The sequence below is a fragment of the Mixophyes fleayi genome, chromosome 1 (assembly GCF_038048845.1).
Source record: "Mixophyes fleayi isolate aMixFle1 chromosome 1, aMixFle1.hap1, whole genome shotgun sequence".
NCBI classification, from domain to species: domain Eukaryota; kingdom Metazoa; phylum Chordata; class Amphibia; order Anura; family Limnodynastidae; genus Mixophyes; species Mixophyes fleayi.
The window spans coordinates 160,559,504-160,583,760 of record NC_134402.1 but is presented as its reverse complement, the minus strand read 5'-3'; the positions used below and the strand labels follow the sequence as shown (position 1 = coordinate 160,583,760).

The following is a 24,257-nucleotide window of genomic DNA, read 5'->3' as shown; positions in this document are numbered from 1 at the left end:
ATAAAAGGCTAAAGTTTACGTCTTTTTGGCACATTATTGAGTAATTTGTGTTGATTAGTGGTAATAAATTTCAAATAAATCCACCATGAATCCTCGTTGTAGCACAGCAAAATGTGAAAAAAGTCCAAGGGGTAAATTATTTCTTTATTTTCATCATTTACTTCTATTTGTGGAATATTAGCTGTTTGTGAAGGTATGTGACTGGGACAAAATGCTGTCCTGCCTTTAAAAATACAAATGAAACTAATGTGAGCAAGAAGTGCCTCATTTAGTGGCAGGTGCAAATACAGCTACCAGGTGCAAATTTGCACCTAAACAACCGAATTGTGATGCAAGGTGTGCAGATTAATGTTTTTATTTCATGCAGGGAAAATACTGCAGCCTTTGCATGTAGCACACAAATGTTATATGTATTTACACATATTTATCAGTCCATACCCCCTGCAGGTCAACATGGTTTTACCAAGGTGCAAAATTGAAGCTTGTAGCCTGATTTTCTCCCAAATGAATATCTTATATAATATAAGAATATAATATAGAATATCTTATAGAATGCTCTCATGTTCCTGCAAGTTTCAAAGCACCGCATCCGTTCCTCACTTTACTAATTCTAATATTGTTTCATGGTCTCACATAGCTCAATCATAACGACTTCATTTAAAGCTAATGCAAGTTTTCATCATTTATTTGTTTCATTTCATTCCATTATGTCCATCTGAAAATCTTATAGTTTGTGTGTTGCTTTTGTATGTGTATTTTGTATGCTGCATACTACTTTGACATGGACACCTGCTCTGTCTTGCTGACCACTTAGGAGTTGTATTCTCTTGCAGGACTGGAAATGCTTGTTTTGCTCAGGGAATATGATTTTTTTTTTTTTTTTTTTTTGGCAAAGTTCTCTTTATTTTTTCAAAACCACCAACGTTCAGTTTATTTTTGTGTATGCCACATCTCATGGCAAAGTGGAGATTAGGGGCTAGATTTACTAAGCTGCGGGTTTTAAAAAGTGGGGATGTTGCCTATAGCAACCAATCAGATTCTAGCTGTCATTTATTTAGTACCTTCTACAAAATGACAGCTAGAATCTGATTGGTTGCTATAGGCAACATCCCCACTTTTTCAAACCCGCAGCTTAGTAAATCTAGCCCTAGGATTTTGAGAGTTATGTAAATTCCAGCACACATTTTGGTAGGCAGAAATGCAAATCAAAGAGAAACTAAGATCACACCCATACCACTGAAGGATGGAAAATAAAACATATTATTTGATTAACCCTGCTCCTCAAAATCATGCATGGAAATCACTTTAGGATTGATTACATGTCTACTAGTTTGTGGATTAGTGCCCCCTATACTCAAGCAGTTTTTACCCTTTGGTCAAAATCCATGACCACTCGGTTGGTGTTGAAGAATCTGAACTAGACACCAATATCTGTTTTGATATAATATTTTTAAGTCTTTTTTTCACTAATGTGACAACTTAACATATATACATATATATATATATATATTATATTTTTTTATAGGTATTGCCTAAATAACTCGGTAACATTTTGTCTGCAGGCTTCTTAAAGTTGTTCTTTACGTTAATGTTTGTACGGGGTCTCTTGAAAAAGAGTATCCCAAAATGTTCAGAAAACGTCTTGTTTACCCAGTTGGTCTGCAAGAAATGTGCTTCAAAGCATTGTAAAGCGTGATTAGGACTAAAGAGCAGCCCTGTCTTTGATTGTACATCTATCCACATATGTGTATGTGTCCAAAGCCTGACTATGTCATAGAGGGCTTAGGGGCCTATTTGTCAAGTTTTAAATGTTTTATGCAAATTCATGTAATGGAGATATTTAACAAAGCTAACTATTGCAGAATACCACAGTGCCCATATCTGTCAATGGGAACTGTGACCTGAACCAATGTATCCCGAATTTGACCATCTGAAGATGACATTAGCCGTTCTAGCTCCTCCTTTCACTAATTGTTTTCTGAGCACCCTGCTCCTGCGTAGTGCATAGGCCAGGCCAGAACCTGAAATTAAAAGGATTACTATAGAATCTTTGCCAGAACAGGCTCTTATCAAAGTTGGCATCCTAGCAGAACAATTTCGATCAATTGCTATGTTAAATGTTTTCTTATTACTGCAATAAGAAATGATAATTAACATAGAGAAAATGTGAATGTTCATAAATAGACCCCTTAGTCTTTCACTTGGTAGTTTACAATTCAATCTCCTCTAGCACAGCAACAGCTTCTTGGTTACATGTTGACAACATGTGTCTGTCATTAGATAGAACTATAGCTCTGTCTTCTCGGCATGAATAACCCCTTCCCTGACTGGCAAAGTGGATTGAAAACGTTGGGGTGAGTTGTCATGAGGATCCCGAACATGGGACACCTCTTCTACAACTTGGGATTGCCATTTCTCCCAACTAATGACAGACTTTAGTGCCACTATGCAGCTGGAAATACACAAGAACAAGTGTGCCAAAATTACACTGCAGAGCTTAATATTATATTGTCAAAGAAGGAACAGCTGCTAAATTATAGCTATTTTGGTACTTAAGTGCATCAAGCCCACATACATTTGCCAAGAGGTTTTAGACAGCAACGATCTTTAGTTCTCTGAAGAAAACAAATTGAAGAAAACAATTTTAATCTTATGCCTTTACTTCAAGTATGTGTGGTAAATAATATTGTCTTGTGGGTGACGTGAGTATAGCTGTGCTAAATTTGTGCTAAATTAAGCAAAATTAAATCATGAAATAAGACAGAATGTATCCAAAAAGATCTGTTTACAAGGAGATTGTGTTGAAGGATGACAAGGGTATTGAGAGAGATCATGTGGTAGAACTATTGCCAAGCAGTTTATTTTATGATAACTTGGACAAGGGTGTCAGTGTTCCATGGGAGACAATTGATGATACTCTGCTTGCTCTGCTAAGGTAAAACAATATCTATTTCTAGCACACCATGCCAACATGAGACTTGTCGCTATGCTCTGAGTTTCCCATATATTCTCCATATTTTACATTAACCCTTGCTGAATGTGATTTCTTATACAGACTGTCGGGTACTGCAGAGTTTTGTGGCACCTCATAATTAAGCGATAATGATGATGAATAAGAAAATGCGCACACAAGTATTTTTATGCATTTCATAATTGAAATCAATTTCCAAAAGACTAGCAGAGTTAAAAATAAACTATTTTATGTTTCCTATATATGCAAACATGTTTAGTGGATGGATTTATGCATATGAGGACAATTAAGTCTCTCTTCCCTGATTTCCATGTATAAAACATCACTTGGTAACATCAATGGGTAATCCCAACCTACATACTCATTAAAAGGCAGATGTAGCTTATAGCCCTTGTCTGGGCGAGATATGTGTCAGTTAGTGGGGATCTACAACAAATGGAGAGAGAGGATGTCTCAACCAAGGAAGACAGAGTACTTTGAAGAACTAGGGAAACTGATGGCTTCTGTCCCTGTTTACATGTCTGCTTGGAAATTACTTTTTGTTATTACATTTGTGTGTGGTTATAGTAAATCGAAAGCAATAAAAAAAAATTGTCATTGGTCTTTTTATAGGTATTTGAGCGCTAAGATATTGGTTGAGCCAATAACTTCAAAAAAGTATACCCATCACAACATATCAATCATGTCATGTTCTTTATCCTATTTTATATAACGTTGTAGTCTGTGCATTTTTATAGGCAGATACGTTGTGCTGGTAACTAAAAATCAGGATTGTATGCAAATACAAAAGTTGTGTGTTACCAATGCCATACACCTATAGACCAAACTGCTTCATTTTCATTTATTTCAGCTTAGGATATATATTTTAAACATTGAAATGGTAACAAAAATCTTCAACAGTAACATACAAACTTTCTTCTCTCTTGGTATTTTTTAGTGGCAATCGCTCTTCAAAGACCTTTAAGCCAAAAAAAAGTATTCCCGAAGGCTCCCACCAGTACGAGCTGCTAAAACATGCAGAAGCTACTTTGGGCAGTGGAAACCTGCGTATGGCGGTCATGCTACCGGAGGGAGAAGATCTCAATGAATGGGTGGCTGTGAATAGTAAGCACTCAGTGATTCAGAATTGATTTTTTTATTAAGTGTGTTTATGTTTATAATATGGGCTTAACAATTAAAATATGGCACAAACATATCCCCCATTGGTGTCTGTTTTGGAGGGACAGTCCGTGTTTTAGACCTTCAGACCTTTAACCAGAAGGTTGGAACTGTGCTATAGCAATGTATAAACATTCAGCTAATTTTGTGACTAATTTGTCTTCCGCTGATATGTGAACCCAGCCTTAAGTCAACCAGGCCAAACCAAAATAGCATCCAAGAGATGTAAGAATGTCACTTTCTTATCTACAAAGCAGTGCAAAACAAACTGCAGGGCTCCTTCTGGAAGCTATTGTAACTGTGTGTAGTGTCTTCACCAACAGAGAAGCACAGTATAAGAGAACAAGTCACTGCAGAGAATACTGATGAAGGGAGTTTCATGAGATCTAATTGGTTATTTTCATTTTTGCACGGCATCATTTGTACTCGGGGACTGTTCATGGCCATTATTCAAATGTGCTGTATACTTATTTGCCAGCTGCTCATATTAATGACTAATAGGCTATCCCTTCAATTCCAGCTGTGGATTTTTTCAACCAGATCAATATGTTGTATGGGACCATTACAGATTTCTGTACAGAGGAGAGCTGCCCAGTAATGTCTGCTGGCCCAAAGTAAGACATTTATTTTTATCTTTGCTACTTATTTGTACATGTTCCATGGCCAAATTGCTGTAATGGACATTAGCTTGAATTGAGTGTTAGACTGAGCAGCATTGTGGTGGAAACACCATTTGTCACTTATTCATACCTGCCAACATGAGCCATCTCCAGAACATATCGCTCTGCTCCTGTTTTTCCCATGCTGAATTATTAATCTGCCTTAATCAATTCATGATTAATAAAAACACTACCATCACAATCATTTATTCAGCCCTGTTCAACTAAAATTGGGTGATACTTAGCAAAAACTGGTGGCGAGCCAATGTGCCAGGATAAAATGTCACGCAAGACTTACCACCTCTACGTAGTCATACAATACTATGTATAGTATTACACTAGAACACTAATGCATACTATTTCATTCTTTGTTAAAAAAAAAAACACTAGACAAAACCAGTAATACCAGCAAAATTGCCACATACCTGCCAACTTTATTTAACTCCCCTTTGTTGCACAAGGACATGGCCAAATAGACACGACTTGTGTCACATCACGTCATTAAGGCCCCCTCCCATGAGCTTGTGTGTCAGTAATGTTAGCAAGCTGTAACCACTTATTGAGCTTAGAATATCTTGCTGTTTCCTGTGTCTGTACAAAGAATATGTCAACTAACTTTCCAAAGTTAAAATGTCAAAACAAGTGAAAAACATATAAATTATTTCCACAATACAAATTTCTGACACTGTTTTTTTGTCTACCTAGACCATGAATCTGTCCAAAGATTAACATGTCCTTTTCCCTAGGTATGAATACCATTGGGCTGATGGAACTAATATAAAGAAGCCAATTAAATGCTCTGCCCCCAAATACATTGATTATCTAATGACTTGGGTACAAGATCAGCTCGATGATGAAACACTCTTCCCCTCAAAAATAGGTAGGAATATGGTTGCAACAAAAACAATGGCATCTGATGATCATTATGCATTACTTTATTTGTTATTTTTAAAATGTATTGAGTTTGTAAAAAGTAAAGGTGTTTTTAGATCAGATTTTTATTACACTTTTCTACATATAAATAAAGCTAAATACATGCATATTTAGTTTTAATTATATGTACTTATAAATAAAACCGGCACATATCCATTTAGCTCTGCATACCCCATCAAAGTCCAGCAGCCTTGTCCTAGACCACACTCAGTGTTATAATGAGGTCCTCTGGTAGATTCTTCTGGCACTCCACCTACCCACAGCCTTACCAAGTCAGCTCCCTGCCACAACCACCATCTTGTCTTTCAGGCCCTGCATAGCTCTGTATGGAAAGGGATCACTAGAAACAAAAGTTGTTTCCAAATTTATCCAAAGACATATAACCTTGATATTATTTTACTCTATGAAACACATTCTGTGGTAAGAAGGTGTTTGCTCTCTGATGGCCATGGATGAACTGCATACTATGCCACTATGTCACATACTCCTCAGATTCTAGGAGGATCTCGGTATTGGCAAATATACCTCAAGGCTACCATGTTTAAAACTACTTAGATCCCGAGGGTCAATGTTAATTCTCCAACTATCCATTCCATCTCCACTATTTACATTTGTTAGCATATACTGCAACTAAAATATTTCTCTGTTTGATCCTGGCCCGTAGTATTGAGGGGGATTTTATTGCTGTTCTAGCTCCCCACAAGTCCATTACACTCTATACACTGGAAATGCCCAGCTCAAAAATAGTTTACCTGTTCATCGGCCACACACAGGTCCCTATCTAGAATTGATCACTGATTTGTTTCATCTAATGTTCCAGTCTCATGCCTAAACTCCCACCGGTCGGCTACCTCTCTTTCTCATCCCTTCTTCCCTTCTCCCCCTTCCTCGACTCCGTCTCCGTTTCTCCCGTCTCTCCATCTCATCCATGTGTCTGTCTGTCTTCCCCTGCCTTTAGATTGTTAGCTCCTTTGAGCAGTGCTCTCCTACCTTCTGTTTCCATCACTTTTAACTGCGCTCTCCAGCTACTCAGCTCACCTCCTCTCAGTCCCTCTGCCCTCTGTCTCCTCTCGCTTCTCTCCGCTCCCCTCAGTGACTCTCAACCTGTCATCCGTGCCCACCCTCTTGGGCCATAGTTACCTGCCTATACTCACTTTTCCCCTCCCTCCCTCTCTTTCATGCTGTGCCTGAGCCCCCAGAGTTATAGTGCTTACTGTTACTTGTACTGTGCTGTTTCACCTTGTACTGTGCCATTGTTTGTCCTTGTACGGCGCTACGGATACTTTGTGGTGCCCTATAAATAAAAATTAATAATAATAATAATGTTCTGCTCATAGACAAAGGATAGATCGGATCACATTCCCGTAGAACTCAAAGGGCTGGGAGTGGTGGGGAGATTTAATTACTACGGTAAAAATATAGGCTCAGTTTTCCTCACACCTCTATGGGGTGTGAGGAAAAAATGAGCAGATAATTCTGTAAAAGTATACACGAAAAGGGTCTTCTGATTGCTCGCAAGACACTTTGCGCTGCATTAAATTCCCCCCAAATTTTTGCTATATTGACCTGGGAAACCTTGGTATAGAACAGTGATGGGCAAACTTTTTCAGGAGCGTGCCAAATAAAAAAGAAAAACTTTAGACGGGCCAATATAATTTATTAAAAAACTCAAATATCGAAATATATAATACAAATTTTTTGAATGGGACAGGAGGGTGTTATATAGCAGTGTTACCTCTATAAGTTCAGCGATCGTACAGACACTGCACTTATTTCAGCAGGTTGTTGTAGATCCGTCTTTCTGGTGAGCCACTAACTGACAAAACAGCAGCCAATCTAAATCCGCCTTAGTATATGGCCCAGCCCATCTCTTCTCACATGACTTTCAGCCATTAGGGGACGGGCAGGTGTTTGAGTGATTGACATACGAAGTGTCCTTTTAGGAAGGAGGACGAATTGTAATGGAGGAAATAGCTGGGAAGGCGTAAAAATGAATGTTCTGACACACAGGGTCGGCCCTATTAATTTTATGCATATTTTAATGAAATTTTTTAAAATATTGGCGGGCCGGATAGAACCTCCAAGTGGGCCGGATCTGGCCCGTGGGCCGTAGTTTGCCCATCACTGGTATAGAAGCTGAGTTCGTTTTGGATCGCTAATAGACTTGAGACCTTCTATATATGTCATAAAAGAATACATGACAGCAAATAGGTTGGCCAGACAGTTGAATCTATGGAGACCCTGGTAGTAGCTACCCTGTGATACCGTCAAATTTGTAGGGAATGGGCACAGATCTGCTTCAAATTGTTTCTATTTTACTAAAAACAAAGGATTTATGAATGAGGTGACTAAAATGAGAAGCTATTGGCTCGGCTCCACTTTTGAGGGAGCACTCAAAACCCCTGCCTTACTTCGTAATCTCAGGTCTCCAACTCCTGTATCCTTTTATTTTAACCTATACTAATTGTGGGGTGGATATACAGTTTGATCTGGATAGGTACCCATCATCTAGGATGCCTAACCCCACACGTGACTAATGTCCTTGATGGGTGTATAAAGCCAGAAGAAGTAGCTAAGGCTTATTGTTATCTCCCTAATATTAAAACCTCTGATAATGATTCATATAGAATAGTACAAGGTATACTTCAATTTCATTTCTCTTCCAATCTCCTTTTTTGAACAATTATGCCCATAAAGGAGATGATTTTCCTATCTCTATGAGATAGGCACTTATGGTTCTGGTCACCAAACCAGTCAAAGACTGAGCTTATGCCAGAGTAAGCCATGGCTATTCATATAAGAAGTTTATTTTCAAACATAAAAGTTCAGAAGCACAATACATTGCAGTAGTACAAACAATATAGACAGAGAGCTCAGATAAACAAACAATAACATAGCATAAGTAGAACTGAAAAACGTGGCTAACAAATAAAGAAGTAATACAACAAGGTTAACATATATCAAGCCATATTACACAGGGAAATTCCAGATTAAATTACAGAGATGACAATGGGGGGAAAGGAGGACCCTGCTGGTGAGAGCTTACAACCCAAAGGGAAGGTATTCGAGTGGAAGGGCGAGGGGGTGACACATAGTGGAGAAGGAATGGGGGTGGTGGAGAGGGGTTAGACAGTGGTTTGGTAGACTTTGGTTTACAGGTGAGATATGAATGAGTATTTGAGGCTGGGTGAGATTCTAATAGAGCAAAGAATCGCGTTCCAGAGATGGGGAGCAGTGCGCCAAAAGTCTTGAAGTAAGAATTGGTGAGGAGAGGTGGCGGTCGTTGGCAGTAGGAAGTATGATAGGAGACGAAGTTGGAGAGGAGAAGAATGGGCAAGAGCTTTGTAGGTGAGGATGGGAAGATTAAATTGAATTCTGTATGGAATTGAAGGCCAGTGAAGGGATTGGCAGAGGGAAGATGCAGAAGTAGAACGTTGTGCTGAAGCATGAAGGAGAATTTGAAAAGGAGAGAGGTGGGTGATATTCCATTGTTTGACATAACTGCAAATAACTGTTAAAATAAACATTAGTCAAAATTAACAGGGGAACAGTGTTCTTATTAATTTCGGTGGTGCGCTGACTGCCATAGCCTTGCTTTAGAATGCTGTGGTCTTCTGATTGGAAACTCCCAGGATTCTAACATGACCTTGACCAAACTGTGATAGAAGTAAGAAGTGATCCCAAGCCCCTATATTAGCACTCTATCACTGGATCTCATGAACATCCTGTACAGTGACTCTTGGTTATACCACAGCAATCAGAGTGAATTCTTTATTATTAATATAAACATAACTATGCGTAATATTTTCCTGTACTTTGTACTGTGATATATGAGCTATTATGGTTGGACATACACACTTATGTCATATAAGAGACAAAAAGTTGGTACTGGTATGAATTCAGTGAGTTCATCTGTCTAACGTTTGTCATAATGTATTTGGATCTTGCATGTAACCAAAGATATGTTGTTTTGTTAAGTGCATATTATTCCTTTTTTCTAGGTGTTCCTTTTCCGAAGAACTTTATGTCTGTAGCTAAAATTATATTAAAGCGACTTTTCCGAGTTTATGCCCATATCTACCACCAGCACTTTGACTCAGTGATCCAGCTTCAGGAAGAGGCACATCTCAACACGTCCTTCAAGCACTTTATTTTTTTTGTCCAGGTAACAATGAAGCCAACACCACCACAAATAGCAAGTTACCTTATGACATATTTTATCGAGCCAAATAGAAAGAGCTGCAATTAGCCCCTCTGGTCTGCACATGTGATATATTTAAGGCTTATACTCAGAACAGACCTGTGTTTATCTCATATATTATATCCTAGCACCAACTACTGCTTCAGCCTAGTTTTAATTTTAAGCTGATATCTTCTTTGCTCCCAAACACTGTGGCCTATCTAACAGTGGTTCAGTGTGATCTTTCATTTTCACACTTTGACTATTGATGAGTAAACACATTTTATGTGACAATGTACCCCCACACCTGCGTTAAATGTCGATTGCTGCTTTCTTATCCCAGTGTATAACACATTGTAGGCTGTGTAAACATTGGTTACTCATCATACTACCACAGATTATCTCTATACACACTGCAGACAGTAGTCTTAGAGCATATGCGGTTTAATGTGATAGGAACCCAGCATTTATACTACCAACAATGTGCAAGCATAAGGAAAGGATGAACACCGGGTTCCTTGAGCAGTTATATAATGGGTGGTGAAAGCATCCGTATGACCTAAACATTTGAGAGCAGAAGTTTGAAAGGAGGATGGGTGTCAAAGAGCGGCATTAAACACAAGGGGGGGAGGGGTTTACGGAAAGTATTTGCAAAAAGTTTAAGCCACCATTTTTATGTTACTACTATGCCTTGCATGCATTTTCATTTCATTTATGTAACCCACTTACAGGCAGTTAAACGGTTTAAGAAAAAGTACACTCACTAGTTGGCTTTATAAAAAAATGGAAGATTTTATATTGTTATTCCCTGTTTGGGATTCAATTATTTTTTTTTGTGTTATTTAAGTTGCATGTTTTAATAAATTTATGCATTTTTATGTGGAAGCATAAGCCAATCTCAGGGTAAATGTATCAAACTGAGAGTTTTCCGGCGGGTTTGAAAAACCAATCAGATTCTAGCTATCATTTATTTAGTACATTCTACAACATGACAGCTAGAATCTGATTGGTTGCTATAGGCAACATCTCCACTTTTCAAACCCACTGGAAAACTTTCAGCTTGATACATTTACCCCCTCGTGTTATTTTTCTAGCTGATTGACTATTTCCCCGCACAGCGCCATTATGTACTCTATATTAAATTAAATATACCTGAAATTACTGATGTGTTTATACATATATACATTCTACATGGCATCTGTTTTATTCTTCAGCAGTGTTTCCAAACTCCGGGCCACAAGCTCCGCTAGCAGTCCAAGTTTTAAGCATATGTCTCAATCATTTTGATTTTTCCACACAAACATAGATATCCTGAAAACGTGAAATGTTAGGGGGGCTTGAGGACTGGATTTGAGAACTACTGCTTTAGAGAAAGTGGTCTTTGTTTAGATGGACGGTGCTTCAAAGTAGTGCCTGTTGTCACTTTTGGACCATCCTCTTACTTTCTCCTAAATTACATCTTGAGTAATGGGGCATCAGGGCTGTTTTTATTACAAGTGTCACAATCAAATATTTTAGTCTTTCAATGACAATGTTTGTTATACGCATGTGAATGCATTTTCCTGCATCAAATACGCCTGTATGGTGTGTAAGATTTCCCACAGAAGCAGTGGCTGATACACGATCACCACCACCACCACCATGTAAAGATTGAGTAGTCTTGTGCTCTGTGGAAACCGACCACGCCTCCCGAAACGTTCTTGTGCCGCAACACAAAATCGCTTGTTTGCATTTGAATGCAGTATCGGGTGCATTACATTGGCTAGCCCACATTCAGCAAGGAAATACCAAATCTGCCCAGCTTCTAGCACAAAAAAGAGCACAATTTTGCACCTCTTCATAGTATTGCATAATGCTGGGAACACTTGTGCAAAAATAGGACATCACAAATAATCATTAGTGCTGAGGGTCTGCAGTCTTGCAATTTTGTAAATTAATCTTATTTTGTCTTAGAGCTGTGAGGCTACAACTGTTTATGATGGGAAGAAAATACTTAAACTTATTAACAAAGCTGCAGTAAAAAGTCTGGGTGAGCTGAAACAATGCATAGATGTCATATAGGAAAATTCCATTTTTTGTTGCCGTATTTTAAGTTTATTGCTCCCCACTCTCCCACATGGAAGAGATGTCTCCAGCTACAATTGAATCGTGCTCTTACTGAATTGTTTTTCACCCTTATGGCTTCTGTATTGAGTTCCCCTCATGTAGAGATATTTCTTGGCTTCTGCAGGCAGATTGGGGATCTAGAACCAATAAGATTAAATGTTCCCCTTCATAACATACAGGTTGTGATCAAACAACTTGAGTAACTGTCCTCACAAATAGAATCCAACACCATGAAATGTAATGATGCCAAATGCTATTTTACACTCTAATGTTAAATTCTGTTGACACTTTTTAGGAATTCAACTTAATTGACAGAAAAGAACAAGCTCCTCTGCAGGAACTGATTGAAAAGCTGACATCCAAGGACAGATAAGATTCAAGTCACACAAGCACAGAGGCCTTTCATTCTAGCAAGCTTTGTTTTATCATTTTTGTTCCATTTATAACAGCCAAAACCTATTTTATTTTAGCGTGTGTGCTTACAGAGGGAACGTGATGTACCTATTTATTTATTGCCTTCTAGTGATTCCAGTTGATTGTATTTTTACATAACCTGTTTCAAAGGGAGAAGAAGGAATCTATAAGACCCCTGTATTCATTTGCACACCTTTACTGCACTGAAGAGGTTATTAAGTATAATGTGCCTAATTTAAATACACCTTAACACTTTCTCAACCACTACAAGTTGTACATTTATGTGAATGCTTGCTGATTTCCTATCTAGCGTAGTGCAGCAACCTAACAGGACAGGAGTTCTGAGTTTTAGAATGTCTGTTCTGCCTGTATAAATCAGAGTGTTAGTTAGACTGGGAAGATTGAATCTGAAGCCGGAAATTGTTGCACATTTTCAAGTTCTGTGAGCATCCAATATTAACCTATGTTACAAATGGGTAATATTTCAGAATCCCAGATTTTTGTCATTTTTGTTTCTGATTTAAACTCAGTGGAGCTCATTTATACAAGCTTCAGCACTAAGGCAGCATTTAGAAGGTCGAGTGTTTGATATCGATCTTATTACTTGCACACGTTTTACTAATGTTTGCCTTAAGGTAATTCAGTAAATACTTTAGATTTAATTTTACATCAGGGAAGAGTTAAGAGTCCTCAAATATAAACTCCTGCATTCATTTGTACACTGACTTGGTAGCAAGTAACTGATAACCAATAAAAGAAATAAATATGTTTTACAAATAATTGCACATAAAAACTACTACTTTCATTAGAAAAACAATATTTTGGATGTTTTTAATTTAAAAAGGACCTGTAACTTATTCTTATGTAGCATGTATATGAAACCAACAAGATACTAATTATGATGCAAGAAAGAGATGGACTAGCCAATGTGGGGGTCTTGACATAGGTGTAATCCGTGTTTGAACGCTGCTCCATTCATCCTGCAGAGAAACCAAACAGAGCTTCAAATAGGCATCATTCACCTTGATGGAAAACACTTGTCCATGCATATGAACCTGAGAGAAAGTCCAGGGTAATGTTGGAGCATTGACATAATGTGCAGTATTATATTGTGCGCAAGTTGTTTATTGCAGTAATAGTTAGCAAGAGATTGCTAAAATACAGGTAAACTTTGCGGAAATCCAGTTTTGTGGTGGAACAGACTATTTCGCATAGGTGTGGCATTTCAGTGATGAAATCTTTTGAGGTGCGCTTTTGTTTTACCATTATGCGGAATGATATTTAGCACTGTATTTGTACATTTACATTTTGGGGAATGAATAGTGTTGGGACAACTCGGTACATTCTGCTGTGTGATGTGGTTGGTGTAGGAACTCTTAAGGCCAAATTCCTCCAGAGAAATGAGCCAAATGAGGAAATATGAGCAAAATTTTCAAAAGTGTTCTGCAAAATATTTGCCTCTCTAGTCCTTAACGTAGGAATCCATTATTTCTATTTAAAGCTCTGTTTGTGATCCATTTACCTCGGGGTGAGGAGAGTGAAACTGGGATGTGGGCTATAAACCTAAAAGTGCCCATATTTTTTGACATCCTATTAGGTAGATTCAGGCCTAAATGACTTCACATTGTAGTGTGAATAGCCCCCCAAAAATTCCCAATCAACATCTGATGAGGACCATTCAGAGTTTGAGAAGGGTGGTTGGTAACCTGGTTAGAAGTTGACTACATGTGAATGTATGTGCGGTCGTCGTCCAGCTGCACTGACTGTTCCCTCCCTATATGAATGTATGATACGACCAGGTGGCCGAAGTGCTAAGTAGTCCAATGTTTCATATCTAACAGAGATTACTCTACATATGGACATTTAAGCAAAAACAAAATAACTATTTGGTCTAGTATGAAAGGCACTTTCAGTTCATAGCACAGTATGTGTGTTGAAGTTCTAATTGCATATATATATATATATATATATATATATATATATATATATATATATATATATATATATATATATATATATATATAATTAGTATTAAAAGGACAAGCATTTTTCTGTGCTTTTATTTTTTGATCCCTAAATCTCAGATTTACTTCTGAAAGTATTATAAGCAATGTTCCTCTATAATACACTGCGAGTATTAATGTTACTTGGGCAGAGGTTATATTTTAATAATGGAGTCCAAGATATGTTAACTACAATGTCATTTTTTTTTCAAAACACTGGACAATTATGGGTATATACCAATAATAACTTTGAAACAGATCTTGAACTAGAAGCCATATTTCCAGGTACTTACCGAATACTGTTCAATGTGCTGCTATCTGTTAGCAAACAATTAGCAAGAAGAGACTGCTTTCATATCTCCTGGTGCTACTGCAGTGTAATATAGGGTAAGGGGCACTCTTTTATATCCCATTGGCAAGCAACTAGAAAGATATGTTTTGGGTGTATTGACTTGTCCTGAGTGGAGACTTATTTGTCATAAATTTACACTAACTTATGGAAGTTAAAATGAAACCTAAAAAAATGTAAGCACTTACTTTAATACTGCATTGCATCTAACAGGGCTTTGCTTGATGATCCAAGTCATTGACTTGGAATATGGGCTGGACTTTCACAGAACTATGGCTGTGTTCAATTAGCAACTTGAACAAAGCTTTCCTTACATTCAGAGACAGTTATGATACCAATGTTCACTGTCCTCTACAATTTATTACTTATTTGTTTGGTTCCATTTAGAGGGGTTAACATATATTTTTTTTCTGATCTTCAAAATAACTGTTACAGCATTCAAAAGAAGAGAATACCTATTGCTTTAAATTGGCATTATATTGAATCGTTACTTTAAAACATTGTTGTGCAGACCTTTTTGTTGTTGAGTGAAACGAGTACTGCTGTCAGATATGTTTTCTTTACTAGTTGTTTGAAGCTTGGAAGTACCCTTCCATTTATGATGATTTAGCTATTGGAGTCACTGTTACACTGGGGTATTAGGTCAAGGAAACACAATGGCAGTTTATAGCGATTGTTAAGACTATAAATATGCAGAGAATACGGTTTGAGCAGTATAACAAATGCCCATATGAGTTGCTGTACATTCTTGGAAAGATAAAATGGTAAAACAAAATAGACTGGAGATTCCCCATGAAAAAGTGCTGTAACCTATCAACCAATCAAGATCTAAGTCCTTTTTTTAAGTGCAAAATAGGAAATGAAATTGATGGTAACTATGTGTTGCAGCCATCTTGCTGTAAACCAGTTTTTGTAAATGTCCCTCGGTATCTTTTCCTTAAAACACTTTCCTGAAATCGCACTGATAATTTCCACTAATGATAAAATTTAATGGCACTTCAGCAGCATGTATTCATATTTTGATACACTTTTCCATCCAAGCTGAAAGTGCACCAGTGGCAAGAAGTAGGTTGATATTGGCACCATCTTTCTTGCTACTTGAATTAGAAAAAAAATCTTTCTGTAATTCCATTTCCAATTATGTCCTGCAATCAGATTGAGCTGATAAAATGCTTCTCAGGCTGTATTAATAATATCACTGAAAGCTGCAAATGTTACCACCATGAGATTGACCTTGAGTCTAATTCAACATTGTCCCGTTTCTCTAATTACATTCTACAAAGAAAAGAGATGGGAGGGGTAAAACAACCAGTGATAGCATTGGGGCACTTCATGACAAATATTGATGAAGAGCCAGTGTTCTTTCCAGAAAATTTTGCCAGCTGGGTGGCATTAAGCAGCACCCGGGTGGAGACATATTCAATACTTTGCAATAATAATGAAAAATGTTGGAGGTTATTGCCCACACCTACCAGGGATGGTCAGACTTGTGGTCAGTGGTCTAACACACTCCTGGCTGTAGTGCTCACATAGTGCCTGTTCTAATAGGAGAAACTATGGTTTATTCTATTATTATAGGACTCTGTTGGGCTCCAAGAGCCGGGTAGCAAGTAATAACAGCTGGGTGTGCACCTGGGTAGTAGGTGCTGAGGAGAACACTGAGAACTGGTTCTTAGTCAATATTAAATGTTTGGTTAAGCCCCCAAAATAGTTGCTTCCATTCTATGTAATTGACAGATACACTTAACTTTTTTCAATTTTTTTTTTTCCATTTTAAATTATAATAATCTACTCATGGCAGTTTTCAAGCTTGGCAGTTAAGCACCCACAACAATAACAATGGCATATCCACTGGGTTTATCACAAGTGCCAAATATATATTATTAGGACAAATACTCTGCTTCCAAATGTAGAACATATACAATATCTACTTATATTTCCTGTCCAATACATGTGTAATGTTTGCACCAGCCTTCCTGATTCGGGGCTAATTGGCCACATTTGTCCTGTAAATATTTGTTTTTATTTAATGTCTTACTAATTTATACCCTGCTTCTTAGGGGGCATTAATAGTTAAATACTATGATCTGTTTATCTTTTCTATTTTTGCCAATTCATTGTTGAAACCATAATATTAGAACTGTCCTATAATGGTTTGTTTTGTTTTTTTCAGTTTCTTAGTGTCCTTTATAAAATATTTTGCCAAATGCTTATAGATTTGTTAGGTAGCCCGCTACATGCTTATTCCCTTCATCCATGACAATGTTCTCCTCGCCCATTAAAAAAATGTACATCTGGATTGCCTATATCAATAGTATAACCTGGACAAGAGGCCCAAAAGTAAAACAGATCCACTGTGCACTATTGTAACCCTATTCCTCACTCCAAAAACAAGGTGCAAGTAATGAATCTAATCATTTGCCAAAGAGTAATTCCACCAGAAGAGTTTGGAATGAATCAAGGTACAAATAATATAAAATCCAAACATGTTTTAGTTTATGGTATGTTGAAGACCTGTATGACACACATTTACATGTGTGTGAACTATAGTAAATAGTTGTATTCTATCTGGATTCATCTAAAGAAGATGATATCCATAACCATGGCAAAACACAATAGTACAGGGTTTCCCAAACCCAGTCCTCAGGACTCCCCAACAGTGCAGGTTTTCTGGATCACATGTGACATAATTAGGACCACCTGTGGATCTGTTACAATGTGTCTGTCAGTAATGAATACACCTGTGCTCCAGCAAGGAGATATGGAAAACCTGCACTGTTGGGGAGCCCTGAGAACTGGGTTTGGGAAACCCTGCAATAGAGAGAGCACATTAGATGATGATGATTTCCCAAGCTTTCATTTTATGTTGTAGACTATGCTCAGTGCTGCAGCCCGAGAGGCTGCATAAGCTTGTCTGTACCAATATAGTAGGGGGGTTGTGATCATTGTATTAAATAGAGAAATGTCCACGACAAGAACTTAGTGAACTGTGCAATTGAAGGAGCACACAGTTGAAGGAGCACACAGTTGAAGGAGCACACAGTTGACAAAGATTAGCCAAGGGGCAATGTATTTTTGAGTGACCTTGGTGTAGAAATGCACGAGCAACTTCAGATACCTGGGAGTCCTCTTGTCAACCTAGGATGTATCCTGGAAACTGGTCAGATAGAGAGGTAAGAGAGCAAACTAGTTTTTTTATGGCAGCTGTGAAATATTTCCCTGTCACATGGGAGAGCTTCAGATGTAAAGTGCTACTTGTAGAGCCTTCACAGCTGAACACTATTCGATAACAGAAAATAAGTTGTTTTTTTTCCCCCTACCATTTATTAGTAAGTGTTAATATGAGGTAATACCTTCAAAAAACTGCTGTTTTCCTGTAAGGAAAAATAATACATACGAAAATGTCTATTTACTACATCCATAATCTTGAACATTTCTGCAGAATCTTAGCGTCAAAGGAAAGTATACATTCTAGTTTGTTCAATGGGTTGGATGCTATTAGATTAAAATGAATAATAAACACCTCTGGGAAATTAGTACATATTAATAAGATTGATACCTACATTAGTGAAAAAAGAATATTTAAATTCAAATCTGTTTTTATACAGAACACAGATCTAATAACACAACGCTAATAGAACACTATAATGTCAATTTTCAATGTAGAAACACAATACAATCAATGTTCTGTTTTCATATTGTGCCAATTTGTATTCAGCTCAATACCATTAACTGATATTCCCAAGTTCTACTGTATTTAACCCATAATAAACAATGCATCATATTGTTCCATAGCTGGACTTTGTTAGATATACTCTGCTTTTCCATTAATAAAGACATTGATGGGTACTTGTTGGTTCTGGAAATAGAAAAAACTCACGAAAAATATATGCCTCCTACACTTGGAAATAAATGTAATATTTTGTTTCCTTGGTTTGGTGAAAGCAGGTAGAATTATATTAGTGATGTATAACATAAGCTGTGTATGTGTGTGTGTGCGTGCCAATAGATATTCAGGTTTGTAACTCAACCTAAAAAAAATAAAATAAATACGTTTAGAGCATAGTTCTGAAGACCGAAAAAGAATGTTTAACCTCTACAAAATGTAGACAGATGTAAATAATGTATACAGATTGTATTTGATGGCTTCTTTAGTGAAAACTGCTGTTTTTATGAAAAATAAAAATCTTGTTTGATCAACTGTTGTGTTTTGTATTATAGAAAAGAAAACACAATTGAAAAGCTTGACATAGGAAACATTTTGAGAAGTACTATCAGAACCACTCAATCATGTCCCTCCATCACCTGTACAACTACTCATTAATGTCAGTGTGCTCCTTGCACGGTCAGCAATCATAGTGTGCTTGCTCACTCAGTCATGGTAAAAGTGTCCACTCACTAACAGCAGGAGTAATGGTAGCATGTGCGTAGGAGCCAGAACTTTGGATCCAGTGGACCACACCTTGGCCATGGCCGCCTGTAGACACAGGCCTACAGTACCCATTGGGTTGTACTCCTCTCACCCAAAATACTGATAGTTTGCACTAAATAACTCTTATAGTAAGTTAACCCATCACTTTTAATGTTTTACAACAGATTGTAAGAAGAAGAATGGCTTAGATGCAAATAAAAAAAAAAGTCAAGGAGAAAAGTGCTCGGCTACATGCTTCCCATTGTAAAAAGGCAATAGATTCTGATCAAGTAAGAAGATAATTATCACCTTTACTACTCTACAAGTAAGGGATATTTCTGAGACCATAATAATGTCTTAGCCCATGTAAAGGCAGGACACTATCTTCCTGATAAAGTCAGGATGGAAGTCTTGTGAAGAGGAAAAGAGTAGAGATGGAAAGAAACTGGTATTCAGAGTTAATGTGTCCTCAACCAAATATGAAATTATGGTCATTGTTATTAGTTGTAACATAAATGACATTTGCAATTGGTCTTTTCTTGAATTGTATGTTTACAGCTCCGTAAATGAACAACAGAACAATAATGTTACGACCTTGGAAATGAGAGGTCAAAGAGAAATTACATTGCATGAACATTAAAGAAGAAAGGGGTAGTATCGCACTAATTGCTAGGAGCTGAATTCCCAGCTATATTTTGTTTCAAGAGAGTTTTTATAGAATAATATCTTGATGTTATTTATAACCTATATTTGAATGCACAATCAAGTATTTATTATGCGGGGTGCATACTTAATTGTAATAGAAATAAAAAGAATTGCATCTTATTAAAAAAAACTCCGTTCCAAATATAAACATTCTTAGGGATCATCATAAAGTTAAAATATAACTTTTTATTACATTGATTAAAATAAGCGAAATCTAAAACAAAGAGTATGTGCATATACAATAGTGAAGATAAAACTGCTGTCTGCACCAACAATCTTCTAATTTACCTTAAGGTCTTATGCTTTAAATACCTAAAAAATAAGGGCTTATAGTAAGCGAATGATATAAAGGTAGGGAGAGATATGTTGGTTGCTGTTGTAACCTTTACTATACATAGAAATCTGTCATTTGGAGTCAATATATAGGTAGATAGCAATACACTCCCCATATCTCTGGGCATGGTTGTGGTCTCATTGAAAATGTCACACAATATTTCGAGACAGCTGAAGGGATTGACACTTTCTTTGAGAATAATTGCTGTAGAGGAGAGGATTTATTATAGACTGCTCCAATATGCAGCATTGCTAAACCTATAGATTTCTATGTATAAAAGTAGACAGCAGTGTTATCTTCACTATTGTATATGCACTTGCTTTTATATTTCGCTTATTTTAATCAATTTAATAAAAGTTAGATTTTAACTAAGATGATCCTTAAGAATGTTTATATTTGAAGCTGATAGTGCAGCTTATTAGCAAACTTCTTTTTTCTTTTTATTTCTATCGCATGAACATTGTAAAGATTTACACTCAATTCAAGCATGTATTTGTAAATATTGTGAGCGTCATTCAGAAAGACAATGTGTACAATGGTGTACTGATGATCTGAATTATTTCCATGATCCACATCCTATAGATATAGAAACTTAATACTAGTGAGTGTTGGATTTGTACTCAAGTACCTTGTAGGCATCATAGTGTTGGTCTTTGTTTCAGGTTGAATGAGGTTCTTTCGGTTTCAAAGAGTTAATGACTCATGCATACAAGATTATTGTAAAAATAAAGATAAACATCACAATAAAACATAACATAAAAGAAAAAGTGAATCAAATACTTAGCTTCCAATATGTTCAAGTAACGGTCAATTTCCAGGACCCCTCTTTCCCACGAAAGCTGGAAAAACAATAGGCACCTTTCTTCATCAAGGTCCAGTCATGAGGTAAGGGTCTCTCTGGCTACATTCCAGTTCTATATATTTGAAGAACAGAGAGTCTTGGAATCAACTTACATATAAGGTTATGAATATATTTTCAGACTTGGTATTGGTACATTACTGATAAGAAATAATATATTCTCGGTCATGGGCAGAAACATCTGAGACAACGCCCTGGCATTATATGTGGAGATGTCTTGGCCCAGCCTTTCATCAGATAAGCATTTTCCAATACACACAGAAAAGTATGAATACAACAAAATGGAGCTCAGCGGCCATTCTGATAGGCCTGTCATAGTCTTTTATCATTTCAAGTAAATGAAAGTCTTGTTACCACATTTGTTTTCTCACCTAATTTACTAAGGGGTATATTTACTAAACTGCGAGTTTGAAAAAGTGGAGATGTTGCCTATAGCAACCAATCAGGTTCTAGCTGACATTTTGTAGAATGTACTGAATAAATGATAAGTAGACTCTGGTTGCTATAGGCAACATCTCCTCTTTTTTAACCCCCCAGTTTAGTAAATATACCCCTAAGGGAGAATATAGTACTACCATGCCACCGCATATAAAGTTAATAAAATATTATAATGTTATACATGAAAATATAACACATAATAAGACTGCTAATCCTACGATTCAATAGAAGGGAATGAATTATGTTCCAAATATATATTTAGGAGCAATTAAAGAATGTTTGAGAATTGTACAATTTCACAACCTAATTCTTCAATTAAATTTAACGCTTAGTGGAAATGAAACTAGGTTGACGAGAGATTATGTTAATCAGACCACTTGTGAATTGGGATATGAGGCAGCTCATAGTTTGATGTCTGATATACCATATACACTTCCTGTGTCAGGATGGTGGAAAGGTTTATTCTGGACGTTAGGAAAATGTTATTTTTTCGATAATATGTGTATTAATTTATCTACTTTTAAAATGTGTACCAGGTATATTAGAGAGTTTGTGTAAGGTTGGAACAAGGACTTTACAGATTAATGTTGTGTCAGAATCACAAGGAAAAGTACATATTGCATTAAATAATATCAAGGAAAAAAGAATACCGTATTTCCCCACGTATAAGATGCACCTTTTTCCCCCAAATTTTTGGTCTAAAAAAAGGATGCGTCTTATACACTGCCAGCGCTACTTACCTGAATGAAGATGATGATCCCTGGTGTGCGAGTATGAGAGAGGAGTCCCTGCTGAACAGATCTGTGCTTGCAAGTTTCAGGTTAAAGGACCTTTAGGTGCCTCCCACAGTCTGATGTCTCGGAGCTGTCAGTCACGTGACCGGCAGCTCCTCTGACCACCGATAATTGAGACCAGATGGTGTGACGGTATGAGAGAGGAGTCCCCGCTGAACAGATGAGCGCTTGCCAGTTTCAGGTAAAAAGACCATCAGGTCCTTCAGGCGCCTCCCAGTCTACGCTGACCGCCGATAATTGAGCCAAGCGGGTAGTATGGTATGTACAGAGCTGTGCAGTAGCACTGCCTTCCTGTAACTGAATGTGGGACTTTATTGTAAACTCTGCTCCTCTAGACCTGATGTGAGATCTCTGACTAAAATCACAACCTGACAAGCCATCTGCTTCAGTAACATATTGTAATACATCTTTTTTAAATTTTGGGCCCAAAATTAAGGTGCGTCTTATACATGGGGAAATGGATGAATATTATTAATGTATATATTCTATTTTGTGTATAGGGTTAAAAGCTTATTTGTGTCTTTGTCTGAATAGTGGGGTCTTATGTTCCAATTTATGCCAGATGGTAAATGTATGAAGCTCCGATTTTTTTTTTTCAGCGACTTAAGATCGCGGCAAATGGCTGGTGGTAACCTACGATTTTAGTCCCCAAGTCGTCAGATGCATTAAACTGCTATTTGGATTCAGATTGTCAAAATCGCTGTTCATCTTTGGCGATTTGCTGCGATTATAAACATGGGCATGTTTACCCAACTCTCCCGTGTTTAACAAACTTTCCTGTGTTTAGGTGAAAATTTTTGTTGCAAACACAATACTCATTTCTGATTGGTTGGCAGTTTGAACTGCAAAACCCGGGGGATTTTGACCTCACCAACATTATTAAAAGCCAGCTACTTCCTTATTTGAGTTGAAAGGTGTTTAAAGAGTTTGACAGAGAGAGGGATATTGTTTTTTTGGTGTGAGACGGTTGGTTAAAATTTTTTTTTTTTTTACAAATCATAAATCTTGCTATTCAAATTTATACCCCTGGCTTAAAAATTAATATCCAGATTATTAGGATCTAGATTACCCCACATTACTTCACACTAATACTGGTACATCAGTTACAGTGTGACCATTACCTTAAGAACTTAAAGGGAATATCATAACATAACCATGAGCTACCTTAGGATGTGTTAATGTACACATATTTTAACCACTTATTTATTAATCTACTCATTTTATCAAATTTAGAAAAATGTTGCCTGTCAAACGGTTAATGTCTTAAGACCTTTATGGTTATTAGTATATGTAGAAATTGTGTAGTATTGGAAAGATATGATTTTTTTTTTATCATCAATAAAGTTTTTATTGAAAAATGTTGCATAAATATGGGGTACAGAACATAAAAAAGGGAGTTAACAATGAAGGGGGATAGGGGAAGTGGAGGGACACACAAGAACCCCCCACCAGGAGAGAGGGAGGAGAAGTGGCTCAATGAGTATTGTAACATAGCATAATATGCTTATGGAAATAGACATTCAGTAACAAAAACAATAAAAACATTATTCAACCTGAGTAACCAGAATAGATATATCATAGCTCAATGAAAAGGTTTCGACCTTCCAGGGGTAGAAAGTGGAACCATTGTCCTACTAATTGTGGGCTTCAAGGATAGCTTGTGGTAAATGGGTAGAAGGGGGGGGGGTAGGAGCTTCAAGGATAGCTTGTGGTAAATGGGTAGAAGGGGGGGTAGGAGGTCCACGAGGCGCTTTGGCTCCTTCCGTAACAAATATGTGCCACTTTAGCCACCTCATGATTGGGGCCGAAGTGGAGGTAGAATAAGGCATATCAATCGTCTCCATCTGCTGAATTTTAGAGATGATTCTAGATAACTTAGGAGGAGTGGCAACTTTCCAGTTTTGGGCTATTGCTGCTCTGGCTGCTAACAGGATATGACCCAA

The 24,257-nt window shown here is 37.2% G+C and overlaps 1 protein-coding gene across 1 annotated transcript in view; it reads left to right on the top strand.

Annotated features, from left to right (window-relative positions):
* Positions 1–18,973, top strand: part of MOB1B (MOB kinase activator 1B) — a 47,105-nt gene extending 28,132 nt beyond the window's left edge. The window contains exons 2-6 of the mRNA XM_075202476.1: positions 3,909–4,075; positions 4,650–4,743; positions 5,535–5,668; positions 9,723–9,886; positions 12,303–18,973. Coding sequence (XP_075058577.1) covers positions 3,909–4,075; positions 4,650–4,743; positions 5,535–5,668; positions 9,723–9,886; positions 12,303–12,380 — 637 coding nt within the window. The 3' untranslated portion in view covers positions 12,381–18,973. The remainder of the gene's footprint in view (positions 1–3,908; positions 4,076–4,649; positions 4,744–5,534; positions 5,669–9,722; positions 9,887–12,302) is intronic.
* Positions 18,974–24,257: the final 5,284 nt, after the last annotated feature.